The sequence below is a fragment of the Colius striatus genome, chromosome 2 (assembly GCF_028858725.1).
Source record: "Colius striatus isolate bColStr4 chromosome 2, bColStr4.1.hap1, whole genome shotgun sequence".
Lineage (NCBI taxonomy): Eukaryota > Metazoa > Chordata > Aves > Coliiformes > Coliidae > Colius > Colius striatus.
The window spans coordinates 93,049,819-93,071,014 of record NC_084760.1 but is presented as its reverse complement, the minus strand read 5'-3'; the positions used below and the strand labels follow the sequence as shown (position 1 = coordinate 93,071,014).

At 40.9% G+C, this 21,196-nt stretch overlaps 1 protein-coding gene across 4 annotated transcripts in view; it reads right to left on the bottom strand.

Annotated features, from left to right (window-relative positions):
• The window catches only part of EPHX1 (epoxide hydrolase 1), a 31,910-nt gene extending 10,778 nt beyond the window's left edge, over window positions 1-21,132 (bottom strand). Inside the window, exons 1-3 of one of the 4 annotated variants that reach the window (XM_061991512.1) lie at window positions 20,720-21,132; window positions 3,462-3,550; window positions 1,736-1,920 (exon numbers count right to left, since the gene is read on the bottom strand). In XM_061991512.1, coding sequence (XP_061847496.1) covers window positions 1,736-1,915 — 180 coding nt within the window. In that variant the 5' untranslated portion in view covers window positions 1,916-1,920; window positions 3,462-3,550; window positions 20,720-21,132. Of the gene's footprint in view, window positions 1-1,735; window positions 1,921-3,461; window positions 3,551-12,619; window positions 12,920-20,719 lie in introns of those variants that run through there. The other 3 variants (XM_061991511.1, XM_061991510.1, XM_061991509.1) reach the window with 3 other exon arrangements.
• Between the last annotated feature and the right edge of the window lie 64 nt (window positions 21,133-21,196).

Below are 21,196 nucleotides of genomic sequence, written 5' to 3'. Positions count from 1 at the left end.
TCTTGTGCTCTACCGTGCATGGTTTCTAGTTATTCCACGTGAAACAACAGCAATGAAAACAATATCTTTAAAAGTCAGATGTGCATTTTGCTGATGCTCTGTCAGCTGTTCCAATTATTTTTCTCCTCCAGATGGCCTCCTTCCTCTTCCACTTACAGCTGGTCTTAACACTGTCTTGTTTTTCCCAGGCCCACAGCCATGGAAGACACTACACTCTTCTGCCAGTGCTGTGGCTTCATAGCTTAAGTCTTCTTGCCTTTCCCATGTTACCTGTGAGCCCAGCCTCACAATCAACATATCAATCTGACCCAAACCTTTTGCTCTCCTTCCCAATCCAAGCAACTGGATGTCTTCACTGGGAAACACACTGAGGGATTTCACATGGCCACAAAGCTGGTGAAACTAGACTTGAATGAAAGTTTCGCAATCTAGAATAGCTACAGAAGTGACCTCACTGCAATTCAAGGCTACAGGGGATGCTGATGGTACTGCAGAGTCAATACAAATCACTCAGCAGAGGACAGCCAAGATGTGAACAGAACCACAGAATAGTAAGGATGGAAGGCAGATCTTCAAACTTCTGTGGGGTTTAAACCCAAAGAGCATCTTCTAGCACAGTGATGGAGATAGCTTTCACTGACTAAGATGAGTTAGGTGCACACACTGGCTCATGCCTCACACTGATCAGGCAGGCTCAGTCTAGACAAGATATTAGTATGTAAGCTCACTGTTGTGGCATTTGACGTGTGTACAGAAAGCATGGATTTTTAAATGAGGTTCTAACATATCTTAACATACAAGCTTTTTTGTCCATGCTTGACACCTTTTAAAGAATGGTTTAGTACCATACGTTAGCATAACTAACTTCTAGTTCATGTAAGAATATATATAGAAAGGGTTTTCTATCAATGGATTATGTTGCAATAGCTGTCATAATACGGAATTGCATGTTTCAAAACCATCTGTAAGCTAGAAATTACCTAGCTTTTATTATTGGCTGCAGTGTAAGGGGAAAACATACTGGAGATCAATGTCCATTGATATTACTAAAGGAGGGCAAACAGAGCATTAAAACCTCCAGGCCTTGCTGAGAAAATAGGAATCCGTTATAAACGAATAATATGAGCAATCCCATAAGTACTGTTTGGACCACACAGATCTATCAAATTGTGCAATCCCTGACTTACACACAATCGAAGTCTTGCTGTCTAACAAATTCTGTAACACATGTGTTTACTGTAATTATTACTGTGGTATTACTGTTGACCAAACTAGATCATTAATTCCAGAAGAATCAGCATCCAACACAGCTGCGAACATAAAGCAGACAAGAAAATGAGATATTTGTAATTGCTTTTGAAAGAAGAGGGGGGAAAAAAAAAGATATTGTTCTTAATCTGGTCTACAGAAGCAAACTGAGGAAAGTGCACAGACAGGAATAGAGAGTTATCTGCAATATGATTTCTACGTTTATTAAGCTTTTCAGAGTAGATTTATTTATTAGCAGCCTTGCAACAGCCATCTGAGAACAGAAATTGTATAGGAAGCTGTGAAATCTGCCTATCCATACCTATCTTCTGAAGCACTCAAAAACCCCTTCCCTCAAAGTCCTGGATGTCACTGCCCAGTCTCATAAATGTAACTATTGGTTCCATTTTAAAATTACTTCCAAAGAAGTTCTACATTTATTTTGCCATTTCTTTCTTCTTTCTCCCTATTATAGAGATTTGCTTACACTCAGCTCTTCTTCTGTAGTTTCCACTTTAAAAGGCCAAACAGTTGCATCTTCTTCAGTGTCAGGCTTTTGTCCCCTGCCCCACCATCCCTCTTTGAAGGGTAGTGGCTCTTCTTTCTTCTTGGAAAATAAGAAGTAGATGATGACTGCCCCCAGAACCAGGAATACTTCGAGCAGCATAATGCCTGCAAGAGCAGAACAGGACCCCGGTTAAGCCCAGACAGCGGAGAGACACGTGATGTACTTTGTAAAGACTATTGAGTTTTACTTGCTTTTAAAGACAGGATTCAATCCACATGATGTTCTGTCACTCACAGGACATCAACACTTCTATAGAGTTTCAGAAACAAGATGTTTTAACTCACACAACTTAAATAAAACATTTAATTCCTCCTCATTTAAAAGACATTTAGTAAAAACAGAACACAAAGCAAGTCAAGAGATCACATGGCTTGGTAATTAAATAGTCCTCTGATTAAAGGTGCCATGTTGGCTTCCTCAGTGGCCACTGATTGCTGCTAAACTTCAACAGTAAATGAGGTGACTATGGATATAATCCCAGTTTAATGCTTTCCCTTCCTCTGAGGATAATTCCTCTAGATTTCCCACAAATCCCAAAGCAGAGCATCTCTTGCATATCTATTGTTACAGAATGGGAAGGGGAAAAAAAACCCAAATTAAAACCCCAAGACATATATTGGAAAATAAAAAGCGAAGGCATAAGGACAACCACCTTGTACCTCCCAGTCCACCTGGGGAAGTGGGGCAGGGATATATTTACATAACCCTTGAACAGCAGAGCAAAGTTTAGAAGGACCTTCCCTTTCTCCCTCTGAATGTTTTAAAGAGAAAACAAAAAGCCATATGAGTGCTTCTCTTGGCTCCAAAACAAGCTTTCCCACGAAATTCTGTCAAAGTGAAGAAAAACTTGATTTGACAACAGATCTGCATCACAGGACTGTTGTGCTTTAGTCAAACAGAACACCTTAACAAAAAGAAAAATTCCATTTGAACTGTTTCATGCTGCAAGTAGGAAAAATAGTTACTCAGACGCTCTTTAATAATGAATGTATTCAAGGATCCCTTTCAGGATGAGAAATGTTTGTGAAGTGGTTTGGGGAACAGTGCTGTCATCATTTTAATGCAGAATTTCAAAAAAAATGCTGTGTTTCAAACACCCATTTGCTGGGGAATTAATAAGACATGAAGTATTTCAAAACCTCTGTAGGCCAAGGATTGTTTATAACACGTTAACAGTCTTCAGTCTACAGAGCTGGAAGGTTTTGTTGGTTTTACTGCTGTAATTTGATGTTCTGAAATTGCTCAAAGATATTGCTGGATCAAAACAGGAATTGGAAGGCAAGTAAATGGCAGTCCATGTGATTATAACAGGAGTAAAACTGTCTTGTCAAATGCCCTTATATGTGACAGGATGTATTTTGGTCAACTTCTTGAATTTAATTTTCTAATGCCTGACAATAAATAAGTAAATGGTCAAAATAAGCACTCACTAAAACATTTGTACACAAGTCAGGCACTATACAGACAGGACAGCAAGCCACAAAAATGTATTGTTTACACATGCAAGTGCTACGGCTTTGAAAAGTGACCTGGAATTCCTTAATGCTCAGAGGCTGGAGAAATGAGAATGATAGGCCCTGGAAGTTCTCTGGAGCACAAGACAACAATCTTTTCCCACCTCCACCATACCCGGGCCATAACTTACCCCAGAATTAAAAAGTTTGTCTGATTTCAGCCAGCCTCAGCATATAAACCAATGCAGTCTAGAAGCCTCCAGAGCACGACTAAATTTTACTGCAAAGTAGAATTGGAGGGGCTTTTAGAAACCTCAAAGCACTTTATGTAGAAATAATACCTACCACAGTATTTAATAGTATTTCTATTACTAAGTCTTCACAGAGAAGAACAGCTACTTCCCTGAAATCACAGCACAACTCAGGCCATGTCTAGACTACAGAGGTTCACCAGCATAACTATGTAAACACCACATACAAAAAATTCCAACTGTCAGCCAACTTCAGTAATTTTACAAAGCCCCACGACAAACAGCTGTGCCAAGAGACGAGCGCGCTGCTGTCAGCAGCAACCTCGTTGTTCAGGCAGGATGGTTGTGGTACCTAGAGAAACACAGGCCTCTTTCTTCTGGCTTATGTTGTATCAGCACCATGGCCTCTGCCAAACTGGTGACAGAAGCACAGCACCCAACACAGAACTGCTTTACCCAGAAACAGAATCCCAGCCCATGCTCCAGCAAAAACCTTCTATGTTGTAAGTCACTGTAGTATCCTGATCTACAAGAAAACCATTCCTGCTTCCCCCATCTTTTCTCAGGGAGACTTGAGAAACCAGAATTCTTGCAGCAGAAGACATGGGAGGGATTGTGTGCAAACACACGTTTTGCCTTCAGCCTGGATGGCATACAAAGAGCTCACTATGTGAAAGATATTGATTTGTGCAATTAGTTCCAAAAAGACTTTAGGATGAGCTTGTTTACAATCCAGCAATAAGCACCAAAATCAATTTCAGGTCTCACAAAGGCTCTGCCTTCTTCAGCAGAGAACTGGGGCTGGTGACAAATTGATTTGCATGAGATGTCATTTTGACTTGGAAGAAGCTGCTTCTGATACCGGTTGGATTACTTTTCGCTAACAGAGATAGATCCCAAGTTGCTCACTATATTCAATTGCTCTCCATTTCCTTCAAACTGCCTGTGGATTTCCTAATTACAACAAACATAGGGGCCTAGAGCTTGAACTAGGCTACATTTTCTTCCAAGTGCACAAGAGGAAGAGAGGGGGCAAAGCACATCAGTGGTATTTTAACTTGCACCAGTTTGTAGCTCACTCAAAAGGATCACTTTGCTAGTGATGAGTTACTGGAAGGCAGCATGCTCCTGCCAACCTCTCTGGCCTGTGCTGAGAGGAAACCACTTACAGCAAACGCATTCAGTGATTTCCCAAGTTTGCCATTCCAGTTAGTTCTCCAAAACTCCCGAGTGTTATTTGAACAGCACGCAGCAGCCTCAGCGGTGACGCAGCTGCACCAGAACCTCCTCTGCTAATCGCTACCCAGCTGTTGCGAGACAGAAGTTATTAGCCCCTTACACTCATTCCACGATACAGCAGTACAGCACCACAAATGTGAAACCAGAAACAGGTACAATAAATCCTTTCTATACTTACACTTTTCAGAGATGTAAACAACAAAGTGATTATTCTCCGAAGTCTCCTGATGCAACCATGCTGGTGTGTTGCCTTTAAAAATTACTACTTCAAAGGGAGATCATGGTTTGGTTTGGCTTTTTCCTCTTTTTATATGACCAAAGGCAAGACCTCAGATGGAAACATTTCCATTTCTTTCATGGTCAAGCACTTAGGCTCCAAGACTTTGCTGTACCCTGGGGCTGATATTGTTTGTAGACAGCACTTAAATACCTTAGACAGTACTTTTATCCTAGAGTCCAAGGAAGAATGTTTTACTTTTGCTACTTTAAAAACATGTTTTGAAAGAAAAATGTTGAAGCGTGATGGATTGAGTAAATGGCCCCAAAACTAGTTCCTCTTTAAGAAGGTCAAGTGTATCTCAAGAAATACACTGTTTGCAAGAAAGCCCCAAAACTTTTTTACAGTATGTTAATGCTCCTTGTTGAAAACACTCTTGACTTTTGGAAATTTTTGCATTCTGATTTGCACAGTTCTCTCTTGGTGCATTAACAGCAGTGCAAACAGCTCTCAAATTATTATTTACATCAAAGCTATCCCCTGTCTTCATCAGTATCCAGTAACAGATGCCCTAGAAAACAGTGCTGTTTAATTTTTAGAGAGGTCAACTATAAAATAGCTTAATGGTAAAATCGTCATCTTGTTCTAGTAATCCATTCACCTTTGCCTTGCAGCATTAGAATCCATCTGAAATGTGTCATTGGAGAAATAAGTGACTGGAAAGACTTGCAGCCTAACATCTGGAAACCCATTTTGGCCCAAACGCTACGCGACCCAGCTGCTGTAGCTTGAAAGATGCACAATACCCACAACTCCGAGTGGTGGTGTTAAACCCTGTCACTCCAAAGCAGGTAGTGCATGGATGAAGCAAAACCTCTGAGAGATCCTGCTGCTTTCAGACACAGGCGATCATGGTTTGGAGTTAATAACTTTTGCTTTCCAAGGTTGGTTTACTAGCAGACTGCGACGTAGCACAGAGCACTTAGCACACTCTGATGCCGTCAGATACAAGGTTTATTGATTAATAATTACTCTGCAGGAGAAATAATAGCTCCATTTAGAAGTGATGTTTCAGTTCATCTTTGTTCTGTTAGATAAACTCCCCTGTTAGGTTTTACAGAAAAGGCAACCCTCTGCCGCAGCATCTTGGTTTACAGATCAGTTTGTCTGAAGAGCAGCAATTGCAGGCTACTCTTCCCAGCAGGTCCAAAGGAAGAACAAACCACTGAAGGACATGGAAAAAAAACCCTCATGTTCCTTAGCACTGACAGCCTAAAAGGGAGTAAAACACAGCACAGTCACAGAAGCTTCACCATCAGTCCACGTCCTACCAATGCCAGGCATCACCTTTTTTGTCATTACATAACACCAGAAGCAGATAGAAAACATCTGTGTAAGAAAAGCTTTCTATTTATGTAGTTTATGGAGCATTATGACAACCTTCAAAATAGCTTAGCAACACAGGAATTGCTTTGCATACAACCGGTAACGTCTCCCAGGTGAGCCTAAACAGATACATTAACATTGTAGGAAAGGAGGAGAGGTAGGCATCGGATGAAATAAAGCATCCTACGCAGGGAAGCAAATCAAAGACAGGAAATACAAAATCAACAGAGTTTCTGACTTGTCTCAATAAGAAATATAGCATTTACATTTTTTATTGCCACACAATGCTATCTCCAAAACAGCATGAAGAGATGATATCATTCTGTTCCACAGTCTTTCTCTAGACTGTTCACAATCAGGAATTAGTCAGTACAGCAGGAACCTATTTGGAAGACAATTAGGTTCCTAAGACCTCCCCAAAGGAGGAGGAGCCACGCTCCCTCCCAGGGGCATGGCTAGGCCTCTCCCTAGGGCAGCGTGCCCTAGGATAGGGGCGGGAGTAAGCCTTCCTCCTCACACAGGAATGCCTCAGGCCTGCGGCAAGGAGGTACTGCTACCCTGCAGCACTTCACCTGCTCTGCCCCTTGGACAACAGGAACAATCAACACAGAGACAATTCAAGGCTCTGGGAGCACCCATAGGCAGCACCCAGAACTCATACTTTGGGCAGTTTGTCCCCAAGACACTTCATTTCAGGGGATTAGTTGAGCATCTTATGCAACATATTCCCACCTGATTTTTCCTAGAATACTACCACAGTCGAGTGGTCTCATCTCTTTAGTTCTACACTGAAATCTGACAGGCATCAAGATCCAAACCTAGCTAAACGTAAATGAAAAGTACTAGGGGGCTAAGTCCACTGTTACCCATGTTGCCTTGCCCAGAGGCAGCATATTTCTGCAACCAATGAGTGGTCAAAGCCTGTATCACAATCACAATACTGCAGACAATGTTTTTAAAAGGAAAAGATTTGATTTACAAAAATATGTGTTTAAGCAACATTACTTGCTCTTTCAAATCCCTGTCCAACATATTATTATGTGATGCTTAAAAACAGGTCTTGTTTATCTCAGTGTCCATTATTTTGCTTCTATTATGCTTGAACAAACCCACTTCCTTGAAAGACTCTAAAAAAACTCTGTGGGCGGCATAAACCCAAACTGGCAGAATCCATCCTAGGATCTGTGTGATGCCCATTGTTGTGATCTAATGACTATCTGCACAATTCAGGGCAAAGGTGATCCACTCTTCATAGGCAATAATTTCTATTTAGGACTCTACACATGAAAGAGCTGCTACAGGATTCTTACATCAACACTGGTCACGATAACCAAGGGTGAAAGAACTGTTTAAACTCACAGAAATACATTTGATAGCTATAACATTCGGTTTAGATCGTGCAAAGATTTCATCCCATTTATCCTGTCCAGCCTTCACCCTATTTAATGACCCTCAAAGTCCAACAACAACAGAGGCTTTTTGCACACATATAGAAAAGTGACAGATGCCCGGCATACAACTCGGGAGTGAATACAGATGAAAGCTGAGTCTCCTAGACAGAGTGCTCTCAAATGACGTTACAGTTAGAGAAGGATGCCATCGTAGTAAAAACGTTTTAAAACAGTTCTTAGCCACTGTCCAGCCAACTAAATGATACAGTCCCAATACAACAGACTCCAAAGCACATCTTGAGCTTTACTTCAACATTTAATTTCTAGCATCTGAAAAGAAATTATGAAGAGCACATTGTTCTGTTTCTCCTTCCACCAGAGTTTCTAGCAATAATGAGGTTAACCTCCTCATCCTATGCCAATACCCATATTTTATGGAGGGGGTGGCAAAAAGTGCAGATGAACCAAAAGTGTTTGGTATTACAGACAAGGAAATGAGATTGAGGTAATTGTTCCTCAGGCCCTAAGGGAAATTTGAGCTCTATTTTTAGCTTCCCCAAATCCTCCAGGACTAAAGAGTAAAAGGTTGCCTTCCTCCCCTACCTCAGTATTCTTGCCAATGTTTTGCCAAGTCTAATCGCTAGATAAGACTCAGATTCATCCTGAGTCTTATCTAGCTTGGTGGTAAGGCATAGCGTGTGTCCTTCTGTTTACTGTGGGATTTTTCCATTAGTCTAATTCTCTTAAGATCATTCCATGAAATCCGAGAGGGAAAGATCCTCTCTAACTAGCAGCTTTACAAGCTTTTTGTATTAGCACCATTAGAAAACCGTGTTACTAAAACCTTCAATTATTAACACATGCAAAACTGACGTATACGTGGTGCCTGAGAGGGGGGAGAGGAACAGTGCAACCAGTTTGAAATCTTGCACTCCCAAGTACATAAGAACAAAGTACATGACAATCTTTCAGTTAGAAGAAAGTGTGGAGATGGAAGTGAGTATAAAGACTACCAGAGGAAATTTCTAGCAATCTGCAAGACAGTAAGCTGAGGTACATGCTGTAAATTTAAATTAGGGTCACGACTCCAAGTAGTAAGGGCAGCATAGAATGAAAACGTGTATGACAGTGTAAAAAGGAAAAATCCCATTTTTTTAATAAATTGTGACTATGGAAACAGGAAGAGGTAGAAACTTGTTATCTCTCTATGAAGACTTCCTTCTCAAAGAGAAAAAGAACTTTGAATTGTGAGAGAGGAGGAGAACAGATGGTAGTCGTCATTTTCTGTCAAATACTGCAACACCAAAAGGATGTGCCAGAGTAAACATGTAACAAGAACAATTCTTGCTACTTCATCTCTCTTTCAATTAAAACTAAATATTTTAATTCTTTTTGGATTTAAGGACTTCAACTATTAAAGTGTACTACCTGTACCCACCAGATTAGAGCAATTGACATTCATGATGAAGCAAACAAGATAACTAGGTCATTCAAGGTAGCTGTATTTTTGATTTGTAATACATAGCCATTTAACCCAAGAGAAAGAATTGTTTTCTATAGGACAGCAAAGTAGATCCAGGATACAGATACAGTAGGTAGCCAGGGCACACAGAAGAAACTGGTAGAGTACTAGTTACATGCTTTTAACAGCAGAGCTCACAGAAGAAAATATAAAAATTAAAAAAAGAGAACTGCTGGGTGCAATAAATATGAGAAGAATTGCTTGAGGTAAGGAAAGAATTACAAAGTTTTCTTCTTAAAGTTGCTTTTACTTGTCTTATGTATTACACCCTATTCATCTCCAACAGATATGTTTAAAAAAAAAAGTCTGAGGAATGTTGGAGAACAGCTCACTTTTCAGAGGAGAAACCTAGACAATGGCTCCTGTTCTTTACTCTAGCAGGATCCCTCCATAAACATGACCACAGACTGTTTCCTCATTCTGGCAAATGCACTAGAAGACGGCATCATAAGCTGTTGGAAGTAAGCAAGTAACAAAGCATGGCCACCGTGATGTCCACAAAAATATTCCCAGATGTGTCAATCAGAAAGCTTTTAACCAATAGCAATATACTTAAATATATATCAAAGCTGATAATGCCACTTTAAAAAAGAAAGCCCAAACATAAAACCCGGGGTATACTCAAATCATTATGTTAATCACTCTGCAATGTCCAGCATGACCAAGATAGTAAAGCAAATGCCACTTTAGAAGTAGCTTTTCATGCTTTGTTCTTTATGTAAATATCCATTTACAACGATGCTTTTCATTAAAAATAATGTCTTCAGAGGAGGAATCCAGGACTTTTTCAGAAGGAGTATTCAGAAGGGGAAAAAAAAATGTATTTTCAACATTAATTACAAGCAGACCAAAGCTCTTCAGAGAGAAGCCAGACGCTCCACTTTCCAAGTGACTTTTCTTCAGGGACTTCAACAGTAATTAGAGATCTATTTGCCACAATTGGAACTTGCACATTAAAGATGACTGCCCTGGTTCTGGGATTGTGCACTGCACCAAGAAAATACTCTTGAAGGCTCAATGAAGCAGTGCACGCTTTTTTAAAAGTAAGGCTTTACCTCTGCTCATCTGGCCACAAAATTTCAATACTCCAAATATAATACAATAAATACGCATAGGAATATGAAAGATAACCAATTAGTTTTGCCTAGAGCTATATGTTATAGCTCACCTACCACCCCCCCATCCCTGCTTTGCTACTTCTTCACTGGCAAATTACTTGATGAACTGTTACTGAAGAAACAAGGAATTTCTTTGAGTATTACCTTGCTGGAGTTATTACTCCAAACTTTTTTATTTACCTGTTGTAATTACTTAGAACAAATTGTCCATGCATATTCTACTAAGAATGTTGAACTTTTTTCACAGTACTTACCATATTGAAATACTCTGGTTCTATGTTTAAAAATACTAGGTAAGTGTGAAAGCTTTTCTGAAACCCCAACTAAACAGACAGGCTGAAAACATGATATTAACTCTACAGAATGACGAAATACAAGTAGTAGATCAGCATCAGGGAGGTGGGTGGGGAAAGGCCTCTTGAAACACCTAGTAATCCAAAACCTATTTTGAGTCATTCACACAGACAAATTGCATGTGGATTCTGGCTGTGCTGGTTATTACCAGCTGTGCTCTATTTTAAATTATTTACTTAAAAAAAAAGAAATTCAGAAGAAATAACAAGCAGAGTTTAAGTAAATCATACACAAGGTTTTATATACGAATTCAGGATGGAAAAGATGTAGAACAAAGAGTCATAAACTTGACACTAGGCCAGAACTTTGCCCACAACGACTTCAGCTCTGACGAAGACCTAATCCTTGTCCTTGGACAACTTCAACTGTGGATTGATTTTTCAAAGCTGCCTAATTGCTTTTGGTGCCTATCTTCCATCGATTTTCAGGAAGCATTAGTAATTTGTGCACTCAAGTCTCAGTTTTAGCTTACTTCAGACAGGAGTAATATCCGTTTCAGAGAAGCGCAGAATCTCAAAAGAATAGTGCCAATCAAAATATTAATCCTGCATTTGTGGCTATGTAAGTGAATTTGAGACTGTGGCTTCTAAGACCGATTCTACCTCATGGTTTCACCTATAGCAGCTAGGCACTTTTTCTTACTTTGAATAAAGCTATGCTATGAAAATAAGTAAAGAGAAAGCAGCCTAATTCAATAGAACTGGAAAATTAGGCAATGCACTTGATGATGATATGTTTAAACAAAGTCAAAATCCTAACTAAATTCTGACAAACTCAGTGAAACTTGAGGAGAGAGTGGTCATTTGCTTAGTCTTTGCAGATTGCTCAGTTATGCAACAAAATACGGTCATTAAACTTGAAAGGTTTTGCTCTTATCCTTAAAATGCTTGCTCAGCAAAAGGAACTATGTATATGGACCTCATTCAAACAATTTTCAGATTTGGCAAATGACCCGTAAACAAACAAAACAGTTCAATTTCATCTTCCCCTTTAGAGATGAGGAAAGGAAAATCCAAACTAAAACCAGACTAAACCATTTATGCGCCAATAGTTAAAGCCACTTAGTCTAACTAAACCAGGAAGCCTGGCCAGATTCCCAAAGAACACTACATAAAATTCTTGTTTCCATAAGTATTGTCGGCAGTTAAGACCAGCTTATCAAGAACCTTAAACTGGACAAACAACCTTGGCTCCAACAATCTGTCGGGGAATGTCCCATCTACTCTCCCCCCAGAGAAAGATGATTAGTGCCTTCCTGTTCCTGAAATCAACCCCAAAATCACCACCCTATTATTAATACTTTAATAATGCCCATCGTTAAATGGTATTTCGATACTACCAGCTTGGTAGAGGAGCACACGCTCCTTAAAACAATGGTATTTAGGGCACGTAGGAGCCGAGCCCACTTTCAGCAGTCCCCGCTTCCCCTCTCTCTCAGTTCGACGTCTGCTGGCTTCGGCAGGAGGCACAGCACGCAGAGTAACTTGTAAAAACTCATTTAATTTGCTGCATGGAAAGCGGAGGCCAGCGCCCTGCCCTCGCTCGCTCGCTCCCTCTCCCCTCGGCGGTGTTACCGCTGCGGCTCTGAGGACAGAAGCACCATCTCACCCCCCAGGTCTGGAACTTCATAAACACTCACGGTCCCCGCCCTCAGCGCAGGATGGCCCTGCCCGCCGCTACACGAGCGAGGCGAAAGCTGACCCGCGCGTTAAACAGTTGCCTTGCCGGGCAGCTGCGGAGCGGCTCGGAGCGCTGGCCGACTGAGGCATGGCGCGGCCCGGCCGCGGAGGGGTTTCGCGCCTTTCCCCGGCGGCTGGGGAGGAAGCCCGCGGCGTCCCCTCGCACCCCGCCCGACAACCACCCGCCGTTACCTGCCGCGGCCGGAGCGGGGACCGCACACCCCTCTCCTGGCAGCGCTGCGCTGAGCGCCGGGCCGCCTACCGGGAGAGGGACACGGTATCGGCCGAGCCCCTTCGCCCAGAGCCCGCTGGGAAATGTAGTTCCTGCGGCGGGGACGGTGAGCGCCGGGCCGGCACCCGGCCACAGCTGAGGCCCACCTCGGCTCGCCACAAGCTGGGCGTTGCGGGCCGCCCGCCTCAGCGACCACCACAGCCGGCGACGAGCAAGCGAGCGGCCGCGAAGACACCCGCTGCCTGGGCGGTGGGTAGCGACGGGGCTCTGAGGCGCAGGTGAGCACAGAGCGTAACCAGCTTCGGCCCAGCAAACGCTCACGCCCTGTTGTAACGCAGGGTTAGGACACAGCCAAGCAGCAACTATTGAGTGGCACCACGTGTGAGCTGCCTCTATAGCTTCTTGACCAATCTCACCAGCACTTGCTGCACTGTAGCAGGACTGACTTAAGAAACACATTTAGACTTTTCCAGCTCCCCAGCTACTGCCCTGTGTGGGACACCTACGTGCCTAACAGAATGAGCACGCTGAGAAGGCGTGCAATGGGTGCTCTTTCTCTGAACCTGTGTTCTCCAAGGCCTGTCTTGCAAACTCTGTCAGATCAAGCCTCAGAAGGTCAAGCTGTAACAACTAATCCCATCAGTAAGAATGTAATAAATAAACAATTGAGAGGTTCTTCCATTCAATCTCATTTCTCTTCTATCACTTCCCTCCTAGGCTCCAATATCAACTTTTTTTGGTTTTTGCTTGTCACCTCCGTATCATCTTAATTCTCCTGTTTGGATTGTTGAAGAAAAATCGTAACAAACAGACTTACCATCACAGACAATGATTCCTTTCACATCTTTCAACCTCTTCTACCTAATCACTCCTAACAGCTCAAGCAGGCCTTTGCCCAGAGAGTATCTGGTGCAATCCTCATGCAGTTTTGCTATGAATAGCCATAGTTGCTAAATTTAAAAACTAATGTTTTAAAGCAACATCTGCCTAAACTGTTTTGTAAGTAAGGCTTGTCTTTTTGTTGTTGTTATTGTTTAGTTCAATGCCAAACATGCTGGCTGTGAGCTTGGGGCATTTAGCTTTGCCAGCAGCTCCATACTAATTTGCTTGAGATGCCAGGGGTATTAGTAGCATCCCATCTTCCTTCTGTAGGATTACAGGGATTCCACAAGCATACAAGTAGGACTGTGTTGAACTTCATGGTGAAACATAACTTTTATCAGATGATAGGTAAAAATGCAGATGTATTATTTCTCACCTTGTTACAGCACTTTATTACAGGTACCAAATAGATACTGTATCTGACTATTTTAGGTTAACAGTTGCTTTTCTTCTATCCCCTATTTGTTACAAAATGCCAACTCCAGCCTCTACAATTTGTTAAAAAAGTGGTTTCATCCTTTATCCACGCTGTCCCACATTCTTAGACCTTAGGTGTCTTCAGTCCTCCAAGAAGGCACCTTCTTGCCTCCCTCTTTCTTTGCTTTTGTGAAACTGACAGGGTAGTTCATAGTTTGAGGCTCATAAGCTCAAACACACAGAGAACAAAGGAAGGTTACATAAGATTTATTTCTTTACATTCATTTCTCCTAACTAAAACTGGTTTGGCTGCGTATTGGAAAAATTGCAGTTTGCCACAGAGATGCAAATAATACTAAAGCCAAAAGGACCTGTGGTACTGTGTCCTGTAGTACATCAAGCAGAGCATAGCTAGCTGGTCAAGGGACATGACTGTCCCACTCTATGCTGCACTGGTGTGTCCCCACCTCAAGTACTATGTGCAGTTTAAGGATAAGAAGGACATCAAACCATTACAGTGTGTCCAGAGAAGAGGGACCAAGATGGTGAAAGGCCTTGGGAGCATGACTTGGGAGGAGCAGCTGAGGTCACTGGTTTGTTCACCTTGGAGAAAAGAAAGGTGAGGGGTGACTTCATCACAGTCTACAACCTCCTTATGGGGGGGCAGCAGAGGGAGAGGTGCTCATCTCCTCTCTCTGGAGATTAGTGTGGTAGGAGACAAGAAAATGGAGTAAAGGTGTGTCAGTGGAAGCGCAAATTGGACATTAGGAAAAGGTTCTTCAGTGAAAGGGATGGACAGTCACTGGAACAGGCTCCTCACAGATGTAGTCATGACCCCAAGCCTGTCAGAGATCAAAGAGCGTCTGGACGATGCCCTTAGTCATATTGATTTAGTTTTAGGTAGTCCTGCAAGGAGCAGGGAGTTGGACTCTATGATCCTTGTGAGACTCTTCTGACTTCAGATATTCTATAATTCTGTGTAATAGAAATGGAAAACATCATCAACTCTGTGGTCCAGTATATTTAGTTTTGCTTTGGAGCTGAGGTAGAAGCACATTACCTAGCATTATATCCCTCTTTAAAGCAGCTGGAGCTTGTTACAGCAAACGGAAATTAGGTGAAAAATGTGGCCATGATAGAAACTTCTGGGACTACTGTTGTGAAGGAAACTTCAGAGAGTCCTGACAAAGGTTCATATAAGCACAGAGAGACCAAAGCAACAGATGTGGTTGGAGTGTTTATCTTACAATATAAAGAACCATTTTTAAAAAGAGATATTGATGATTAGTACAGAGAATTGCTGATATCTGATGACTTGCAGACTGGTAGACAGTCATCAGATAAGCAAAATAACATAAAGTAGTATGCAGTTTGCATTACAGGGAAGTAAATGAATTGTTACAATCTGTGTAGATACTCCAACACAGAGTTTGAGCTGAAGAGTCTTCTCATTCACTGAAGCCTACGTGCTCCCTTTGATATCAAGAAAAGCTATATTCTTATACTATTATTGGATAAACAAGTTGGTCATGCAGTTTATTGTTAATGCTGCTGCAAGACCTACACACACTTCATGAGTGTGACCACACAAAATCCCCCCCTACTGAAGCTCAGATTTGAGAAGCAAATTGTCTCTTAACACCCTGTCCTGGAGAGAGTTAGTTTTCTTCCTAATAGCCTTTTTTTTTCTTTCCTAGTACTGTGTTTTGGATTTAGTGTGAGAATACCATTGATAGCACACTGATGTTTTAGGTGTTGCTAAGTAGTAGCTTCCCTAAGTTAAGGACTTTTCAGTTTCCCATGCTCTGCCAGCAAGCAGGTGCACAAGAAGCTGGGAGGGAGCCAGGGCAGCTGACGCAAACTATTATCACTTTTCTTGGGTTTTATTTCTCCCTCTTTTTGCTATATTCCTTTTCAGTACAAATATTATTAGATATTTAATTATATTTTATTTCATTTTAGTTATTAAACTTTTGTTACCTCAAAGTTTCACCTTTTTTTCCCCTCAATTCTCCTCCACATCCCACTGGAAGTAGGAGACGGAGAGCGACTGCCTGTTGCTTAGTTGCTGGCTGGGATTAAACCACAATACACCCATGAGTAGAATGTAGCAAAGATGCAACTGTAAAACAATCCTCTTCCCTCAAGACAACAAAAAAGTCACTGTAATCAGCTAGAGGAAAATAAGATGAACACAAAGAGATCTTATTAACATTTACAAATATCCAATATCCAATTTAACTGCTGGCTCTTCCACTCCCATCCTTTTCCTTGCCCCTTTTGGGAGCCCTCAACCACTCCATTTCACCTCCTGTGGCACTTATTTGATCTTTTGTGAAGCCACCTCAGCGCACTAACCAGGCAGAACACCAAACCAGCAGCTCTTCTGAACAAGGAGTTTTCTGATGCACTGGTAGATTCAAATGGTTCAGGTGAAGCTCTGAACTGCACTAGGATTGGGGTAAAAGAGACAACAGCTGGCTGCTGATTCCTGTTGTATCTACTAAAGCTGTTGTGGAATCCCAGTCTTTGCACATTTATTAGATGATCAACAGGGAATATTGCTGCTGTGGATAAGAAGCTATTTGCAAAGGAGCTGTTTGCACTGTTAAAAACATGGTTGGTTATTTGCATATTTAAATATAGTTGTATGTTATGTGGGTCTGCTGTGTGACCAACAGAGAGGTTTGCCTCTGGGCACAAAGGAAATATCCCTGGTGAACTTGTTCATTTCTTTGGTCACTGCCCTTGGCCATAAGGTAGCACTCCCACAGCAAATGTGGTTTTAAAAAAATAAATGAAAAATTATCAGTCACTCACTCAAAAAGTCAGTTTCCCTTCTGCCCCAAATTTTTAAGTAGGACATTGACTTTCACACGGACATGTCCGAGGCATTAGTTCATCCTCATGCCTGCCAACCCCTTCAAGTAACAGATGCCTTTGGGAGGCAACATCTTTAAGCCACACACAGAGTTTGCCGAAGCTCATTTGTCAGTGCCCTGAGGCAAGCCTTTCATCTTTTAGGCACATAATGATAGCAGAACTGTATTCTAGATGGCTGTATTTACATGCATGAGCAATCCCATTAAAATACATACTTTTGCTAGCCAATGTGAACAGCGAATTCTCACTACCAGCCAGCAAAGCAACTCTGTTCATGTCCAGAAAACTCAATCCCTCCTCCAAGAAACCAGTCTTTGAAATCTTGCTGTAAATGCATGTAAGATTCTGCTCAGTAGAAGCAGAACAATGTCAATTAGTCCTTTTATGAACAGATACTACTTCTAGACCAAAAAAAAAAACCAACCCAAAACACAAACAAAACTTCAAAGGAAATTAAAACGCCCGATCTCTCCCAGACCTCTTAGTATGACTGATGTTTTAAGTTAACAAAATGACTAAGAATCACCACAAAAAAAAAAAGGGGTGGAAGAATGTGAGCACAAAAATCAAAACCTGATAAAAAAACAAAGCAAAATATCCCCAAAGACGATCTGGATTTAAATAAAACCCACTTTAATAAATGCCAATGAGCAGTGTAAGAGAAATGCTACACTCTTATACTATGATTCTATCAACATGCACACCACCTATGGGGAGCACTAATGGGCTGAGTGGCTGGGTTCCTGCTAGAGAGCATTTTTACCTAAGAGCACTCAGAGATAGCACTTGTGACTTATGGTGTTCTTAAAACCACAGAAAGTAATTGCATTCCCATTACAGGGCTCTCAGAGCACACACCTATAAAAACTCTGGCACAGTTTAAGAAAATTAGCACGTACTTTCACCAGAAACAAAGACTACATTCAAAGACAATAAGGCCTGTACTTGCATGAAGTTAACCACTATCACACTGTGACCATGTTCTTCTTGGCTTGGCTCCCACAGACTTCAGTTGTAGATGGTCCAGTTTAAGCCCACATTCTCCTGAGAGCATCAAGTCTAATTGGGATCTCCACAAACTCGCATAATAAGCAGGGGTTAGCAAACCACTGTGCTTTGTCTTCTTCGAAGTAATCTGCATTTACAATACCATGGCACCATTCTCATCTCAAAGTAACATTTCTACAGGCTAAAAAGCCCAGATCTGCCTTCAGTGTGTAGTAATTAAATACTTCAGCCTAGCATAAAGGAGGGGAGGTTTATCTGGAAGCCAGTCTAAAGAGCCTCCTTACTGTAAAAGGAATAAGAGATGAAAGGCGTGTTTTTATGCCATCCCCAGCAACAAAGACAATCCAACTCTTGCTTGTATTTAAATATTGGTCCTTGAACTCTCAAAGCCTTTGTAAAAGATAAAATCTTTACAAACACTTGTGCTACCTTGAGTCATGCAGCATCTATCTTTAAGGTGGTATCAGCTTTTCAGAATAGACACCCCCACATACATCACTAGTAACTTAAGCAAAAAAGCAGATGTATTTCTTTGTAGACTAGTTTCCTTTTAAAAAAAGGTGAAGATCCTGTAAGAAAGTTGTTTAACAAGAAGGCTCCTTAGATATGCTTGACCAAAAATAGCTGTTTCACTTAATTAGATTTAAAAGTCACCTCAGCACAGAGCATTGTGTAAAGAATAATAGTTTTCAGCTAGGCTCCTATTCCCTAAGGTCACCCTCTAATGCTTACACACCCTTGAAATAAACTGGAACATGTGCAGAATCTACAATCTAGATGAGTAAAAAAACTCCTAGGTGGAGAAAAAAAAAATACACCTATTTGCTAAATATTCATTATTTTACTTCAGATTTCAAACTTAATTTAAAACATGTCTAGAGTATTATTTCTGTGTTATAGTTTTATCTTCCCTTAAGCCAGGAAGAGAAGTGAAACAAGCACAGGTGCATTAGGGGACAGCAGCGTGTTACTGTTCTTACTCGGGATGAAGTTCTGCCTGTAGCAAGACGGCCAACACAGTCTACAGATGACAGAATCCCTATGGTAATAAATGATCGTCTAAGTCATACTGACCACATCTGTCAAAAATCAGTGTTCCTTTACATTTATTACAGCAAAATGCTGAATATTACCCCCTTTTATACTGCAGGAAGAAACTTACCAGGATGAAATATAAACAACTTTGACAAGTTAAAACATTTTTAAAAGCACCTGCTGGGCTTCAGTTCCATTTCCCATTTTGACAGACACAGGCACCAAAGCATTAAATTTTCCAGGATAAATCTGTTACTCTGAAAACCATTAGGACAAGACCTTAGTAGAAACACAGACCTCTTTCATAAGGATCTCTAAAACAAGGACTTGATACCAAGACTCTCACTTCTACAGATAGTTTAAGGATCATCCTGTAATCCAGAGCACACTTGCATAATGGACTACATACAGGGAAACTCAAGGTTAAAACGCCTGAAGGAAAACAGAAGTGATGTAGTTACATGTAAGAGAGAGCTTGGACATCAAGTCAGCTTCAGTGCTGTGCACTGAGGAAAAGCTGAAATCAAGACACTTGGAGAATCCAGGAAGTGAGAACACCAGAAAAATAACTTCCATGCGTAAAATAATCCAATTGCTCTCTACAATAAGATGACCAATATTCTTCATTAAACTACTCTTAAAACCAATTACTGAAGATAACTAACACACAGCACCAAAATTAATTATAGCAAGGAAAAACATGCTTTTTTTAAATACAATTCAACTTCTGCAAAGGAGGGTACCTGTCTGTGACTGCACAGGTTGTGGATCTGCTCTGCGCTGCTTGCAGCCTGCAATTGGCACAAACACCTGGCTGGTGATCAGAAACATTTGCTGATGTGCTGGGCTGCCAAATTCAGAAGCAATGTGCTCAATCAGCCCTTAGGTGCAGCAGCCGTACAGAGATGATTTTTTCTATCGTGTACCAGTGGACACTTTCAAGCAACTGGCAATATGATGGCTTAACTCACTGGAATAAGTGTATTAGGAAAGTGATCAGCGTACATATGCACACACCCACACTCTCAACAAGAGTGTAAGCATGAAAAAGCAGAGTCTTGAGTTCACAGGTTTTCTATTATCTCATGAACATACTATTGAAGTTGCTGAAAATTCCAGGACAAAGTTAATTTCCAAAAGTCATCTGTTTTTTTTAAACAGTAGCTTTATCAGTGTTCTTGTGTATTATTAGTGCACGGAACTACTCTAGTTTTTCTGTGAGTTTATGGAGAACAAACTTAACACATACTCTTATGAAAGTAGCATTAATATTGCCCTTCTTTTTTACAGAAGTAATTTCTGAATCTAAAAAACTAAAAATCCGTTTCTCTGCCTTTTCTGCTTAACAACTGCTACTCTAATATATGTTACTCTAATTGTCCTCCTCGAAAATCTGAAATATCTAGCTTAAGCCTTTCAGCCACTTGGCATGCCAAGTCTGTCTAGTCTTCTCTTCCCCTTTATCTTCTGTGCAAGAGCAAATACTACTCAAGCCTTCTGTACTTCAGTTCACAGAACACATCTGCACACCAAACTAATTTATGAAATGGCCAAAAAAACCCCCAAAGTACCACACTGAAAGAACTGCCAGCTTCTCAACTGCCAGTTGAACTGCCTAAGCCTTTGCTTCTATGACTTCGTATAATAACAATTCCTACTGCAGGACAGTGCTTTTGACAAAGAGATGCCTTTACTTAATATTGCAAATACCAAGAAAATAATTTGTATCATCAAGGAAAGTTTTCAGAATTACAGTATCTTATTAAACTATGAATAAAGTCTAGTCTTGTCTCTGGATTTATTTGTATTTCAAGAGAAAAATATTATATACATACCAGTCACTCCTGTAGTCTCGAACTGGAGTCGTCATTGGGAATTTAGCACCGCAGTATTTTCCAATATGCACCACTGTATGTTCATCTGAAAGGGTACTCTAATGCAATATTCAAGTCTGGGTTTTTTTCTGAGCTCCTTGGCAAATGTGGGAACTCCGCTGCTTCTGAGTAGCTCAATTATTTTTATGTAAGTGACAGCAGGTAGCTATTTAAGTACATTGTTTTGTTATATTTAAATTAAACTACAGTCAAGTCTTTGTATGGCTCTGCTTTACTTTGGTGGCTTGGTTTAACCCAAAACATTAGTCCTGGAAAAGCCTAGTCATATCAACAGCATAATTATATTAAAATATTAATCTGGTTTTAAGTATGCAAGACCTAGTCAAAGCAGGTATCAATTTCAGCTACCAGGTTTTCAAGCAAAAAGCCTTTGCAAAAGACAATTAAGGCTTCCATTACCCTCCCAGAGGCAACAAT